Source organism: Colobus angolensis, unplaced genomic scaffold (assembly GCF_000951035.1).
Source record: "Colobus angolensis palliatus isolate OR3802 unplaced genomic scaffold, Cang.pa_1.0 Scaffold2, whole genome shotgun sequence".
Taxonomy (NCBI): domain Eukaryota; kingdom Metazoa; phylum Chordata; class Mammalia; order Primates; family Cercopithecidae; genus Colobus; species Colobus angolensis.
The window spans coordinates 16,883,184-16,898,333 of record NW_012115154.1 but is presented as its reverse complement, the minus strand read 5'-3'; the positions used below and the strand labels follow the sequence as shown (position 1 = coordinate 16,898,333).

The window sequence follows — 15,150 nt, the reverse complement described above, 5'->3', positions numbered from 1 at the left end:
ATCGCTTGAACCCGGGAGGCAGAGGTTGCAGGGAGCTGAGATCGCACCATTGCACTCCAGCCTGGGCGACAAGAGTGAAACTCCGTCTAGAAAAAAACCTCAGAAAACATAAAAGAATTAACTGAGAAGAATGAAATCCACACAATGAGATAAGTTGCATGGCAAGTTTTACCGAATGCATGTTTTACTTAGACATACCAGATACTACAAATAATACCATAAATGACTGTGTGTTTCAGGTGTAAATTCTAGAGTCTCATCACCCGGAGCACACAGCAGGCAATGGTCACGAAAACTTCTCTATCCAGGTCCTCTGGGGATCGTCCTCTCCCTTTAGAGCCTGGTGGCTTGTCACTCCGTGGTCCTCTCCTGGGCGCCACACCAGTGCACAAATGCTGCACAGATTCCTGCGGGTGCACATGGAACTTGGGCTCACGATCAAAGAGAATTCTCAGCCTGTCTGCCAGTGTTCAAAGTTCAGACTTCAGACTACCAAGTTTTTATCAACTGTTATTTCCATAACTCCCGCTATTTCTCTTTTTTTCTTGCAAGAAGAGATTTCACAATCTATACAAATTTAGAGGTGTGACTCTTCAGTTCTGCAAAATTCTTAACTACTGCCAGTTCTGGAAATCCCTGTGGCCTCAGCAGAATTCTGGAGCTTTCTTACTTTATGCCCACGTACCTACATGTAGACTACAAGGACTTCTGTTATCTCAGGCTGATTTACCTTTTCCCTAGAACATCAATAGCACAGTTTAAAACACTGTCTCGGCCTGGCATGGTGGCTCATGCCTGTAATCCCAGCACTTCGAGAGGCCGAGGTGGGTGAATCGCTTGAGCCCAGGAGTTTGAGACCAGCCTGGGCAACATGGCAAAACACCAAAATATAAAAATTAGCCAGTCTCATAACCTGGTCTCAAAATAAATAAATAGATAGAAATTTTAAAAAGTATTTTAAAAAATCACTCTCTCTACCAGTTCCCACCAGTTTCCAACAAAATCAATTTCACCTACTTCATCTTCCTGTTTATTAATGCTTAACCTATTTGATTTACTTAGAACTGAAGCATTTTCCATGCAAGTTTTCATTTATGTCAAAGATTTAAAGTGATACAGGCAACAATAATTTTAGAGAAATCTCATTGCTTTATTACTACTAACAGTATTTAAAATTTTTAGGCTAAAGTTTAAAAATCCTTACTATTGATGGATTACTTTTTCAGTTAGGAGTTCCTTTAGAGATACTGTGGTTTGAGGCACTGATTTCATGGAACTTTATGTGCTGAGTGGTTATACGGGGTCACGTAGGACTGAAGTCGTAGCTTCCTGTAGAGACGCCGTCTGCAAGTACAATGCCAGCTCCGAAATGGCATTTGCATGAACAATTTCCATGCAGGATTCCCTTTACTGAGCTCTTATTTTGTTAAAGTTGCCTTATGTTCTCTTAATAACATTAGTTATCATTAATATAACGGAGAAGGTGCTTTCAGAGCATCTTGGTAAGGGGTGTTTTCTTTTATCCTAACATAAATCACTTTGGCAAAAAAGCATGGGAACAGGTCAGTTTCATGCTGGATATTCAGAGACTATGAAACATCCAGGCATGCAAGAATGCAACAATCTGGCCGGGCACAGTGGCTTATGCCTGTAATCCTAGCACTTTGGGAGGCTGAGGTGGGCAGATCACAAGGTCAGGAGATCGAGACCATCCTGGCTAACATGGTGAAACCCCGTCTCTACTAAAAATACAAAAAAATAGCCAGGCGTGGTGGCGGGCATCTGTAGTCCCAGCTACTTGGGAGGCTGAGGCAGGAGAGTGGCATGAACCTGGGAGGTGGAGCTTGCAGTAAGCCGAGATCGCACCACTGCACTCCAGCCTGGGCGACAGAGCAAGACTCTGTCGCAAAAAAAAAAGAATATAACAATCCCTCCAAGTCTTCATTTTCATGGAAGTTTCAGAGCATCTCATGGGTTTCCTTAAACTTGGGGGTGCTAAGACCCTTCAGAGCTTACATTTAGTTATGAACTTGTCACTCTCCTCCCAGGCTTGTAAGAGAGAGTTAACAGAGCTAGGAAGACAAGGTGCCGACAACTGGATCTGAGGACAAGCCCATCCTGGTGCCTGGCCTGATTCTAACTGATCTCTGGGCATCCGTGGGGCCTGGAGAAATAAAATGCCACAGGGCACCGGATTTGGTGGGAGCTGACACAGGAGCAATAAATTCCATTCTCCTGTTCATGTTTTGGTGTGGGGTTGGCTTCTGGAAAAAACAAACAAACAAACAAAGTGGGTTAAAAGGTGGAAAGATGGTGATCAATAAGCTACTAATTTGTTCTCACATTTATTTTGAGGCTACTAAGTAGCTGTCAGACACATGAAATAGCCTAAAGATTATATACAAAGATGTTTTGGAAATTTTGGCAACATTTGCTTTTAGAATTAGTTGGTTCCAAAATTTTAAAACACATCATTTTAATTTTTATTAGCTTTATTGAGCTATCATTCACATGTAATACACTAATTCAAGGTTTACAGTGGTTTTCAGTATATTCAAGGAAATGTGCACCCATCACCACCATCAATTTTAGAACTTTGTCATCATCCCCTAGAGAAATCCTGTACCCATTAGCAGTCACTCCCCATTTCTCCCTAAGTTTCCCCAGGCAACCACTAATGTACGTTCTACCTCTATGGATTTGCCAATCTGGACATTTCATATAAATAGAATCATACATGTAGTATTTTGTGACTGAATTCTTTCATTTAGCATGATGTTTTCAAGGTCCGACTATGTTGTAGCATGAATCAGAACCTCATTCCTTTTAATTGCCCAGTAATAGTTCATCATATGGGTAGACCACGAATTATTTATCTATTCATCATTTGGTGGACATTTGGGTTGTTTCCATTTTTTGAGTAATATGAATAATGCTGCTATGAATATATTTGTGTACAGAGCTTTTGTGTGGACACCTATTTTCACTTTCTTGAGTATATACCTAGAAGCAGAATTGCTGGGTCATTATGTTGAGTGAAATCAATCAGGTGCAGAAAGATAAGTATCACATGTTCCCCTTACACGTGGAAGCTAAAAAGAAAATTTGAGCCCCTGGAAATAGAGAGCAGAACACTGAGTCTTAGGGCCTGGGAAGAGTGGTGAGGAGGAGACTATGGGGAGAGTTTGGTTAATGGATACGAAATGACAGCTAGATAGGAGAAATGAGTTCTGGTGTTCTGAAGCACCGTAGGGTGAAGACCGTTAACTGTAATTTATTATATATTCTCAACAAACTAGAAGAGAGGGTTTTGAATGTTTATGGCACAAAGAAATGATAAATATTTTAGGTGATAATATGCTGATCACCATGATTTGATCATTATACATTGTATACATGTATGGAAATATCATTCTGTATCACATAAATATTATGTGCCAACTAAAAATAAAAGGGAAAATATCTAGTAACTGTTTAATATTTTGAGGAAGTGTCAAAGTGGTTGGCACCATCCTGTATTTGCACTGGCAATGGATGAGGGTGTCAATTTCTCCATATCCTTGCCAGCCAGCACTTGTTATTACTTGCCTTTTCAGTTATAGCCATCCTAGTGGGGATGAAGTGGTTTTAATTCTGGCTTTGATTTGCATATCTCAAATGGCTAGTGATGTTGAGTATCTCTTCATGTACACACTGGCTATTTGTAATCTTTTCTGGAGACATGTCTATTCATATTCTTTGCCCTTTAAAAACATTGTGTTATTTATTGAGTTTTAAGAATTCTATATTTTGGATATAAGTCCCTTATCAGATATGATTTGCAAATATTTTCTCCCATTCTGCAGGTTGCTTTACACTTTCTCGATGATACATTTTGTAGCATAAAAGATTTTAATTTTGATGAAGTCCAATTTATCTATTTTTTCTTTTGTCATTTGTATAGTTCCAACATTTTGAAAGAAATATCTAGCTCTTCAAGATAGAGATGACAGAGTTTCAACTTATAGATCTGATGGGAAGTTCATTATTAATGCCACACTTAGAAGATGAGGAAATAAGATACTTAGAAGCAAGAAATAAGAAAACAGCAATGGAAATTAAAAAAAAAGATTCCTGGCTAACTTCAGTTGACTACAAAGATCTCTGTCAGTCATGGTCCAGGCCAGAAGCAGGTGGAATATTCAGATGGGCTGACTGGGGAGAACTTAATCAAGGGCCTTTTCTATAGAGGCATTGATAGTGCAAGGAAACCAGGCATTACGATGAAGCCCCTAGGGCTGGCAGTGCTTCAAGGTTGCTATCCCAGTGTGGTGAACAGGGAGGGAGCAGGTACTGAAAGCTAGTGAAGTGGGAGGGTTCCCTGATTCCCCCTGCAGCACATGGAACAAGGGTGTGGCTCACCTGCTTGGTTGCCCTACAGCTCAAACCCCTAGGGGGAGCATGCAGCCTGGCAGGTGCAGAGGACGGGATGAATGCTTTGGGCTCTCGGCCCCATAGCAGTGTCTAGGGGTGGGTGTCTGCAACTCCCAGGGGGGCACATGTAACCCAAGCTCTTTCGGATTTGCCACCTGCAGATGGCTTGTGTGCCAATCAGCTCAATGGACCCTCTGCCTTATTACTAGAGCAGAGGGCCAGTGTGACAGCCTCTGTATCCTGAGCTCTGGCCCAGTGTCTCAGAAGAATCGGATCACACATGGGCTCCAATGATGAGTGCAAGTTTTTATTGAGTAGTGGAGGCGATGCTCAGTGAGATGGATGGGGAGCCAGAAGGTGGAGGGGTGAGGGAAATAATCTTTCCCTGGAGTCGGGCTGCCCAGCAGCTGGACCCTTCTCTAACCACCCCGGCCGACCTTCCCTCGGCATCCAGACGTCCCTCTTTTTTTCGTCTGCTGCATCGTTCTGCTGTCACTGGTCTGCTGGTCTCGACATTCAGCTGCTTGTGTGCATACCCACTAAGGTCTCGGGTTTATATGGGTACAGGATGGGGGCTTGGTTGGCCCGAGTGGTCTTGGCAAATGCAACATTCGGGCATGAAAACAGGAGTGCCTGTTCTCACTTAGGTGTGCGGCACAGGCTTGAGGGTGGAGCCCTCACCAGGGACCTGGCCCTTCTCTACCCAGCACTTCCCTGCCCAACTCCCATGTCACTAGTTACAGGGAAGGGCTGTTTGGAGAAAGCCATGGCTTTTGCTAGAGGAACATGGCTACTGTCCACCCTGGAGGAATCATACCTCCAACTCTCTTTCTTCTCACTCTGTCATCTCCTGCCCATGCCATCTTAGCCGAACCCAAATCACACCAGGAAAAAGGTGGCCTAGTTGATACAGTCCACAAGGCCAGCCTCTGGGGCCACAGAACAAGGTGGAGAAGAATGAGGGGTGGATTGTGGAGCAGAAGGAGAACATCCAGTGAAGTCACTAGGTGGTGAGTCAGACACTTTGTCCTTTTGGTGGGGGAGTAATTTACACTGAAGATAATTCCCTCATCTTGTTTTTTAACTAGCCCCGCCCCATTGCTGTCCCTTTACCCAGAAATACTTGTCCCTCATACTATGTAGAATGTGATCTCTCACAAGGCTCGGCTCAGAAGCCACCTTCTTCTTGCTGCCATTCCTCAAAATTTGCTCAGAAGTGATCTCCCTCCTCAGAAGTTGTATTTGTCAGGGTTCCCCAGAGCAACAGAATTCATAGGATATGTATATAATATTACATGAAAGGGAGTTTATTAAGTAATAACTCACATGCTCACAAGGCTCCACAATAGGCTGTCTGGAAGCTGAGGAGCAAGGAGAGCCAGTTCGAATCCCAAAACTGAAGAACTCGGGAGTCTGATGTTCAAGGGCAGGAAGCATCGAGCACAGGAGAAAGATGTAGGCTGGGAGGCTGGACCAGTCTAGTCTTTTCACGTTTTTCTGCCAGCTCTATATTCAAGCTGTGCTGGCAGCTGATTAGATGGTGCCCATCCAGATTAAGGGTAGGTCTGCCTTCCCCAGGCTATGGACTCAAATGTTAATCTCCTTTGGCAACACCCTCACCTACACAGCCAGGATCAATACTTTGCATCCTTCAAACCAATCAAGTTGACAGACTTAACCATCACAGAAGTCTTATTTGTGGATCAAACTTCCCACAAAGTGATTCTACCTTTTATTGTTATCTACAGATACCCCATATGACTCTCACTGTGCAATAAAGTCCAGACGGAACCATTTTTATTTATCTTTGTACCTCTTGCAGAACCTGCACAGTTTCCTGATGTTACACAGTGCCTCAGCTCAGATTGATGAAAGAGTGGATTTGGGATCAGGCATTACTGAGTCTTCTTGGAATCTGCTAGTTGGAAGGGTCCTCAGATGTACTTCCAGTTTTGACTTAGCTATTTCAGGTTCCTACTCAGCAAAGCCTCTCCTCCAGGTGGGGGACACTGTTGGTGGGGGACACTCAGCATTTCTCCTTCTTCCTCTAACACAGCCCTGACTTGTTTCAAGCCTCCACCCTCCACTAAGTGGCCGAGTATCAGAGGGAAAGCTTATCCTAGGCTGAAATAATTTAAGGATAATATGTTCCCTTTTGCCAAAAATTGGTTTGGAAATGGAAATGTGACCAAGTTGTGGCTGCACAGCCTCGAGGAGAGGTTTGCTTGTGATTTCCAAGGAAGTCCTTCCTCCCTCCTTAGAGAGAAAGTCCAGTTGTTATTGGCAGCCACTTGACACCTAGGAGGAGAGCCAATTTCAAGATGAAGATGTCAAATATAGATTACGGGCTGGGATTTGAAAATCTAGGATGTTGCTAACATCATTGAGGGTAACCTAAAGTCTGCTTTATCTCTGAAATTCTCTTTTTATGAATAAGTATATTTCCTTTTTGGAAAGACCTTTGAGTTGGGGTTTCTGTTAGTCCGTATCTGAAAGGAGGCCCACACACCCTGCCATTGTTTTCCTCTTCAACTCTGCTGATATAGAAGCCAATACATCATTGAAGAGTTCTATGAATGTTTAGACTAGCTCTGTGCCCAGGAATGTAAGAATGGTTCGTAACAGAGACCCTGTCAAGCCTGAAACATTATATCTCATTTTACTAGCAGCTAGTACTCTGGGGGATGGGAGTTAGCACTGTATTTATTCTAGAATCTTGTTGATGTGCTGCCTCATGTCCCTTACATTGGGCCTGATTTTTTTTTTTTTTTCAGAATAGTGTCTGTAAAATGTGAAAGGTATTTTCTATTCCACATAACATGAAAACCCCTTTGCTTCCTCAAGGTAAGAATGGGCCTTAAGCTCTGATCCCAGGGTAGATCAGCAACAATATTTGCCAAACAAAGCCATGTTTCCCAAAGAGGCCTTTCCACTCAGCACTCTTAGCAGGACCTGATGCTTCACACTAGGGAGGCAATAGGGCTGTTTATACAGCAAATGGACAAGCCACATTCACAGTGAGATTTGTTTGGCCTTTCCTTGCAATTTGTTTATTTCCTGAGATGGAGTCTTGCCCTGTCACCCAGGCTGGAGTGTAGAGGTGCGATCGTGGCTCACTGCAACGTCCACCTCCCAGGTGTTCAAGAGATTCTTCTGCCTCAGCTTCCCCGAGTAGCTGGGACTACAGGGACGCACCACCACGCCTGGCTAATTATTATATTTTTAGTAGAGACGGGGATTTCTCCATGTTGGCCAGGCTGGTCTCAAACTCTGGACCTCAGGTATCTGCCTGCCTTGCCCTCCCAAAATGCTGGGATTACAGGCGTGAGCCACTGAGCCACCGCAATTTAGATGGGAAGTCAAACCAGCTCTTAAGTCAAGTCCATGTCGAGTGATTACTGGAGTCACTTCGGCAGGCAAGGGGAGTGGGATTATTATTATTATTATTATTATTATTTTGAGATGGAGTCTCACTGTGTCGCCCGGGCTGGAGTGCAGTGGCGTGATCTCAGCTCACTGCAACCTCCCGTCTCCCGGGTTCAAGCGATTCTCCTGCCTCAGCTTCCCGAGTAGCTGGGACCACAGGCGCGCACCACCATGCCCAGCTAATATTTTTGTATTTTTAGTGGAGACGAGGTTTCACCCTGTTGGCCAGGATGGTCTTGACATCTTGACCTCATGATCCGCCCGCCTCGGCCTCCCAGTAGTGCTGGGATTACAGGCGTGAGCCACCGCCACAACCCGGGGCTCATTATTGGCAGAATTTCTGGTGACCTAATTAGCGACTTCCAAGTACTTGTCTTTCTGGGTAGAAGGATCTCATTTTCCTCCATCTGTTTCTTTAAGCAGGAATGGACAAAGCCTTGTAATTGGCGTTTGAGAGGGAGTGAGGTAATACACTGGAAGTAAAGGCAGGGATTGAGGGCCATTTTATTGGGTGCCTGTGGCTGAAGAATTGAAAAAAAATCAATTAGGAAAGGGAGAAAACTAGGGGTTTGGAGCCAGGAAAGAAGGAAGAAAAATGTATTAAGAGGAAGAAAGAATATAGCAATACGAAAGAGAGTTAACTGTCAGGCTCACCTGGGTGCGATTAAAGAAACATATTTAACATTAAAGAAACATATTTAAACCCGTTACCACAAATAAACATATTTGTGGTAACAGACAAAAAATACATTTATTGGTGGTTCCTAACTGAAAATATCCTGCAGGACTTTTTTTCAAGGTTGGTCAAAAAAAGAAAAAGATTTTTCGAGTCATATTTTTCTAAAGGCTGTGGTCTTCTGATCAATCAGATAAGAAGCATTTATTGCCTAAAATCAAGTAGGAAGGATCTGTTCTTTTTCTGAAGTCCTGTAGTTGCATAAAACTGACCTCCCAAGTAATTCTTCCTTGTCTCTTTTTAATCAATAAATCTACATTCTAGATTGAAATTGACCATTGCTTCCAGACATGTGTGGGAGTCCAGAATATGCCACTCCAAAAGAAGGAGGATTGTTGAGCTGAAGACAATTAAGAAGAAACAGATGCAGAAAAGCTCGCTGCCCTCCATTTGCTTAAATGCAGGACAGAGATTTACAAAGATAAAAGGCATCCTGCCCCTGTCTGTTACCAGGGGGAACAAAGGTTAACCACTGAAGACAGTTTTAGACCATTATCTGCCAGGAGTTGGAACCAGAGGAATCTACCTGAACATGCATTACCAACTCGCCTTTATCTACTTTATCTACTTGCTTCCCTGCTGAGAAGCCCCCTCTAGAGACCCAAAGTCCTTTTCCTGTGTCCTGTCACTTCTCTAAAAATCACTATTCTTTGTTGAAGATGCTATACAAGCTGGAATTCAAAGCTACTTCTTTGAGAACTACTCCTTCCCTGGGTGTCTGCCATGTAGATGTGAAATATACATGTAAATAAACTTGTTTTTCTCTTGTTAATCTTTTTTTTTCTTCCTTTCTTTTTTTTAATGGGGTCTATTCCAACTAAGAACCTTATGAAGTGGCCAGATGTAGTGGCTCACGCCTGTCATCCCAGCACTTTGGGAGGCCAAGGCAGATGGATCACCTGAGGTCAGGAGTTCGAGACCAGCCCGGCCAACATGATGATATCCCGTCTCTACTAAAAATATAAAAATTAGCCGGCATGGTGGTGGGTGCCTGTAATCCCAGCTCCTTGGGAGGCTGACGCAGGAGAATCACTTGAACCTGGGAGATGGAGGTTGCAGTCATGCAGTGAGCTGAGATCATGCCACTATACTCCAGCCTGGGCAACGGAGCAAGACTCCGTTTTTTTTTGTTGTTGTTGTTGTTTGTTTGTTTGTTTTTTTTGAGGCGGAGTCTCGCTCTGTCGCCCGGACTGGAGTGCAGTGGCCGGATCTCAGCTCACTGCAATCTCCGCCTCCTGGGTTTACGCCATTCTCCTGCCTCAGCCTCCCGAGTAGCTGGGACTACAGGCGCCCGCCACCTCGCCCGGCTAGTTTTTTGTATTTTTTAGTAGAGACGGGGTTTCACCATGTTAGCCAGGATGGTCTCGATCTCCTGACCTCGTGATCCACCCGTCTCGGCCTCCCAAAGTGCTGGGATTACAGGCTTGAGCCACCGTGCCCGGCCTGTTTTTTGTTTTTTAAAAAGACCTACGAGGATTGAGGAAACAATGATTTTTCTTACCCTACACATGATTTTGTGCCTGCTGCATAATTTTTTTTGTTGGTATTATCAATGGGTCTCAAAGTGGTCTGTGGGCTACCAACTTCAGAATCACCTGAGATGCTTGTTAAAAAGTATATGTTGTAGGCTCCACACCAGCTGCAATGGTCCAGCATCTCCAGAGATGAGGTATTTTTAACAGTATCCCAGATTTTATTAAATTCTAATGTTGAGAAACAGTGGTCTAGATTTTAAGACAAGATCCATGTCATTTATTTTTGTTCTCTTCTGATGCCTAGCACATAGAAGGTACTTGATAAATATTTTTTGGAGAGGTGAATCTAAGAAAAGTGAAACTGTCTAAAAACTTGCCTCTGAATTTCTTTACTGTCCTGTCCCTACCTATCTGCAGAGTGAGCCTTACCTGTCTGTTCATAATCCTCTGCATGCTGGGATTTGTGGTGGCGACAGTGGGTGCAGCCATGTGAAAGGCATTAGCAGCGTGTCTTGCCCAGATGATTCCTGCAGGAGGAACATGGCTGGGCTTCCATCTGTTTAAGCCTCGTTCTCAGGCCATTCTGTTCATCCTATAAACTACCCAGGATCATTTCAAGAAATTACTTTTCTGTTAGTTCACCAGTGTAGTCAGGATCTGGCCAAGAGACAGTATACACACAAGTTATCTGAACAGTAAGAACTTAATATAAAAAGTGTTAACTAGGTAAAAATGTGTTCATTATAAAGTTACAACAGGATAAAAAGAGAACTCTAAGGTCTCATAGAGGTAGCAACTGCAGCTTCCACTCCCAGGGTTAAAGAAACAATAAGAAAGGGGAACAAGTAGGAACTTAGAGGTGGGGCACCTGGAGCTCAAACTCAGACCTTCAAGGTGGGAGCTCTGCACTGGTTCTGGTGAATGTGAGATGGGCAGTATGAGGTCGGGTCTGCAAGTGCTGGAAAAACTGCAAACTACAAACTACATTCAAATGCTTCTGCAGAAAGGAAGTGCTGCTGCCAGGGTGAAGAAGCATTGCTAGGGTGATACTCACAGTGAACAGACAGGAGGAAACTCATCCTTTCCTTCTCCTCTAGCCTTGCAGTCTCCCTTTTGCTCCCTTTATTGCCAAAGGCCAACCTGGGTCCAGCTGGCAAAGCAAAACTCAGTTGTAGCTGCCCCGACATCACAAAGCTGAGCATAGAAGGGAGGAGTTGGAGCTGAGACATCCATGGCTTAATGATGGGCACAGCCAGGTAGCTCACTGTCTTGGATGCTTTTATTCCACTATTCTCCTCTGAACACCTTGTAATTTGGTCTTAATTCCTGAGATGATTTTGTCTTTTCTTTCGCTTTCTTTTCTGATCTAAATAAATTGTTTTACATCTCCTTTTTGTCTGTTTCTATTAGGAGTTTTTGTTTGTTTGTTTGTTTGTTTTTGAGACAGGGTCTCACTTTGTCACCCAGGCTGGAGCACGGTGGTGCCATCTTGGCTCACTGCAGCCTTGACCTCCTGGGCTCAGGCCCCACAAGTAGCTGTGACTACAGGTGTGCGCCACCATGCCTGGCTAATTTTTGTATTTTTAGTAGAAATGGGGTTTCAACTTGTTGGCCAGGCTGGTGTTGAACTCCTGACCTCAGGTGATCCACCCAGCTTGGCCTCCCAAAGAGCTGAGAGTACAGGCGTGAGCCACTGTGCTCAGTCTCTATTAGGAGGTTTTTAATTCATGGTACTTTTTTTTGTATGTGTGTATATACATTGCTGCTAGTTTAATTATATTTAATTCATGTTGAAGAATGTGCTATATAGTTTTTCTCTGCCTTATTTTGGAAATATTTGTATTGGTGGAAAAATTTGGATTCTTCCTGTTTTCTCCTTGTAGTAACTTCCTATGGTGGTTGCCTACCTTCTTCTGTTCATTTTAAAGTGTCTTGGAATTATTTTTAAAATTTCAATAGGTTTTTGAGGAACAGGCAGTGTTGGTTACATGAATAAGTTCTTTAGTGGTGATTTCTGATATTTTGGTGCACCCATCACCTGAGCAGGGTACACTGTACCCAATGTGTAGTCTTATATTCCTCACCCGCCTCCCACCCTTTCCCCTGAGTCCCCATATGCCTTTGCACCCTCATAGTTTAGCTCCCACTTATAAGTGAGAACATATGCTGTTTGGTTTTTCCATTCCTGAGTTACTTCACTTAGAATAATGATCCTTAGGCCGGGCATGGTGGCTCATGCCTGTAATCCCAGCACTGTGGGAGGCCAAGGTGGGCGGATCACTTGAGGTCAGGAGTTGGAGACCAGCCTGACCAACGTTGGGAAACCCATCTCTACTAAAAATACAAAAATTAGCTGGGTGTGCTGGCAGGTGCCTATAATTCCAGCTACTTGGGAGGCTGAGGCAGGAGAATTGCTTAAACTGGGAGGCGGATGTTGTAGTGAGCTGAGATTGCACCCACTCCAGTCTGGGCAACAGAGCAAGGCTCAATCTCAAAAAAAGAAGAAGAAGAAGAAAAAGAATAATGGTCCCTAATTCCATCCAGGTTGTTGTGAATGTCATTATTTCATTCCTTTTTATGGCTGAGTAGTATTCCATGGGATACATATATCACAATTTCTTTATCAAATCATTGATGGGCATTTGGTTTGGTTCCATATTTATGCAACTGGGAATTGTGCTGTTATAAACGTGTGTGTACAAGTATCTTTTTCACATAGTGACTTCTTTTCTTCTGCCAATAACTACCATCAAATGGTAGTTCTGTAAAGTGTCTTGAATTTTTCTTGATCAGCCATTAACACCTGTATCTATGGAGTGAGTGAGGGATTTGAATGACTGATGAGGTTTCTTAGTTTAAGAATGTTCTCTCCTGTTGGTACAGTGAAGTACAGGTTCTTTAACAAATGACTTATTTTCTGGTGCCTGAGAAGGTCAGCGTATTTCCAGTTTTATGACTTCTTTGTTCCTGCGGGATCCATAATTTCCACTGCTTGACTTTCTCTTTTCACTCCAACAGATGCCTCCTCTTCCAAATTCTCACTCAGAAGTGGTGCCTTCCTAATGCTGCCTCCTGAATCCTGCACACTCTCCAGTACCTTTCTTCCTTTTGATTCTTTTTTTTTTTTTTTTGACATAGAGTCTCACTCTGTTGCCCAGGCTGGAGTACAGTGGCATGATCTCAGCTCATTGCAGCCTCTGCCTCCCAGGTTCAAGCGATTTTTGGCCAATTTTTGTATTTTTAGTGGGGATGGGGTTTCACCATATTGGCCAGGCTGGTCTTGAACTCCTGGCCTCCCAAAGTGCTGGGATTACAGGCATGAGCCACTGAGCCTGGCCTCCTTTTGATTTTTTAGTAGCCAGATCAGCCCGATCTCAGAGCTCTTCTGAAACTTCCCCTACCCTGAGCAAGACCCTTTCATTCTGGGTGTGATGTTTTATTGGTGTTCTGCCACCACTAGGAACCTGACTTCCCTCTTCTCATTTCTGTGTGTTCTCATCTGACTCTGCTTCAGTATGGGCTCTGGGGTTGGGTCTGCTGGTGTTGTATCTTTATTTCCTCTCTTGCATGTAAATTGACATTTGTAGCATTCTCTTTGTGATGATGTGGACATGTCTTTTTGTATAGTTTCATTTGCTTTTCTTGTTGATCTTTATGCCTTTTGGAGAATAAATGGAGAATTTCAGACTTAAGAAGTAGCCATTATCCTACAGGAATCTAGAAAGGGTGACTCTTTTAAAAATATATTTCTTTTCTAACTGTGGCTGGTAGAGAGAGATGTAATTGAGTTCACATACTTATTTTGTATCCAACAGCCTTGATAAATGTTAAAATTAATACAACAGTTTATCTTTAGATTATTTTGGGAATTTTTAGGCAGACAATTACATCAGCAGTGAATAAAGGCAGTTTTGTTTTTTCTTTTCCAATTCCTAAAACTCTTGTTTCTTTTTCTTGCCTTACTGCCCTGACCAGGATTTTTGGTACAATTGTGAATAGAAATGTTGATAGCAGGAATCCTTGACTTTTATTTTTTATTTTTTGAGATGAAGTCTTATTCTGTTGCCTAGACTGAAGTGCAGTGGCATGATCTTGGCTCACTGTAACCTCTACCTCCTGGGTTCAAGCAGTTCTCATGTTTCAGCCTCCCGAGTAGCTGGGATTACAGAGATGCACCACCACACCTGGCTAGTTTTTGTATTTTTAGTAGAGATGGGGCTTCACTATGTTGGCTAGGCTGGTCTCAAACTCCTGACGTCAAGTGATCCACCCGCGTTGGCCTCCCAGAGTGGCTAAGTCTGAGCCACCGCAACCCACCCTTAACTTATTATTATCAATCTTAGAGATAATGCCTTCAACATTTTAGTATTAAATATAATGGTTGCTGTAGATGCCCTTTATCTTATTTTCACATTTTAAAAAAAGAATTTAATGGCGAATGAATACTGAATTTTATGAAGCTTTTTCTGTAAAAACTGAGAAAAATCATATAATTTTAATCTCAGTCAGATAAACTGTCAAAGAGAGATTCATACAGATTTTCCAATGCTAAACCACTCTAGCATTCTAGAGATAAACTCAATTTGGGCTGGGTGCTGTGACTCACGTCTGTAATCCCAGTGCTTTGGCAGGCTGAGGCAGGAGGATCGCTTGAGGCCAGGAGTTTGAGACCAGTTTGGGTAACATAGTGAGACCCTGTCTCTACAAAAAATAAAAAAATCAGCTGAGCATGGGAGTGTGTGCCTGGAGTCGCAGCTGCTCAGGAGACTGAGGTGGGAGGATTACTTGAGCCCAGGAGTTCGAGATGATAGTGGGCTATGATTGCAACACTGCACTCTAGCCTGGGCAATAGAGCAAGACCCTGTTTCTAAAGCAAAACAAAACAAAAACCCCACAAAAACAAACAAAAAATATGTTCTCTAACCATGTTGCAATAAAATTAAAAACTAATAACAAATAACAAGTGGGTTGTTTAAAAAGGCCCATCTGAAGTGGCTCATGCCTGTAATCCCAGCTCTTTGGGAGGCCGAGGCAGGTGGATTGCTTGAGACCAGCATGAGAAACATGGTGAGACCCTGTCTTTACAAAAAATACAAAAAT

The 15,150-nt window shown here is 43.1% G+C and overlaps 1 protein-coding gene across 1 annotated transcript in view; it reads right to left on the bottom strand.

Moving 5' to 3' along the window:
• Positions 1-610: 610 nt before the first annotated feature.
• Positions 611-15,150, bottom strand: part of LOC105511280 (chromosome unknown open reading frame, human C7orf33) — a 24,939-nt gene continuing 10,399 nt past the window's right edge. Inside the window, 3 exon segments of the mRNA XM_011941413.1 lie at positions 611-685; positions 2,017-2,078; positions 2,081-2,264. Coding sequence (XP_011796803.1) covers positions 611-685; positions 2,017-2,078; positions 2,081-2,264 — 321 coding nt within the window.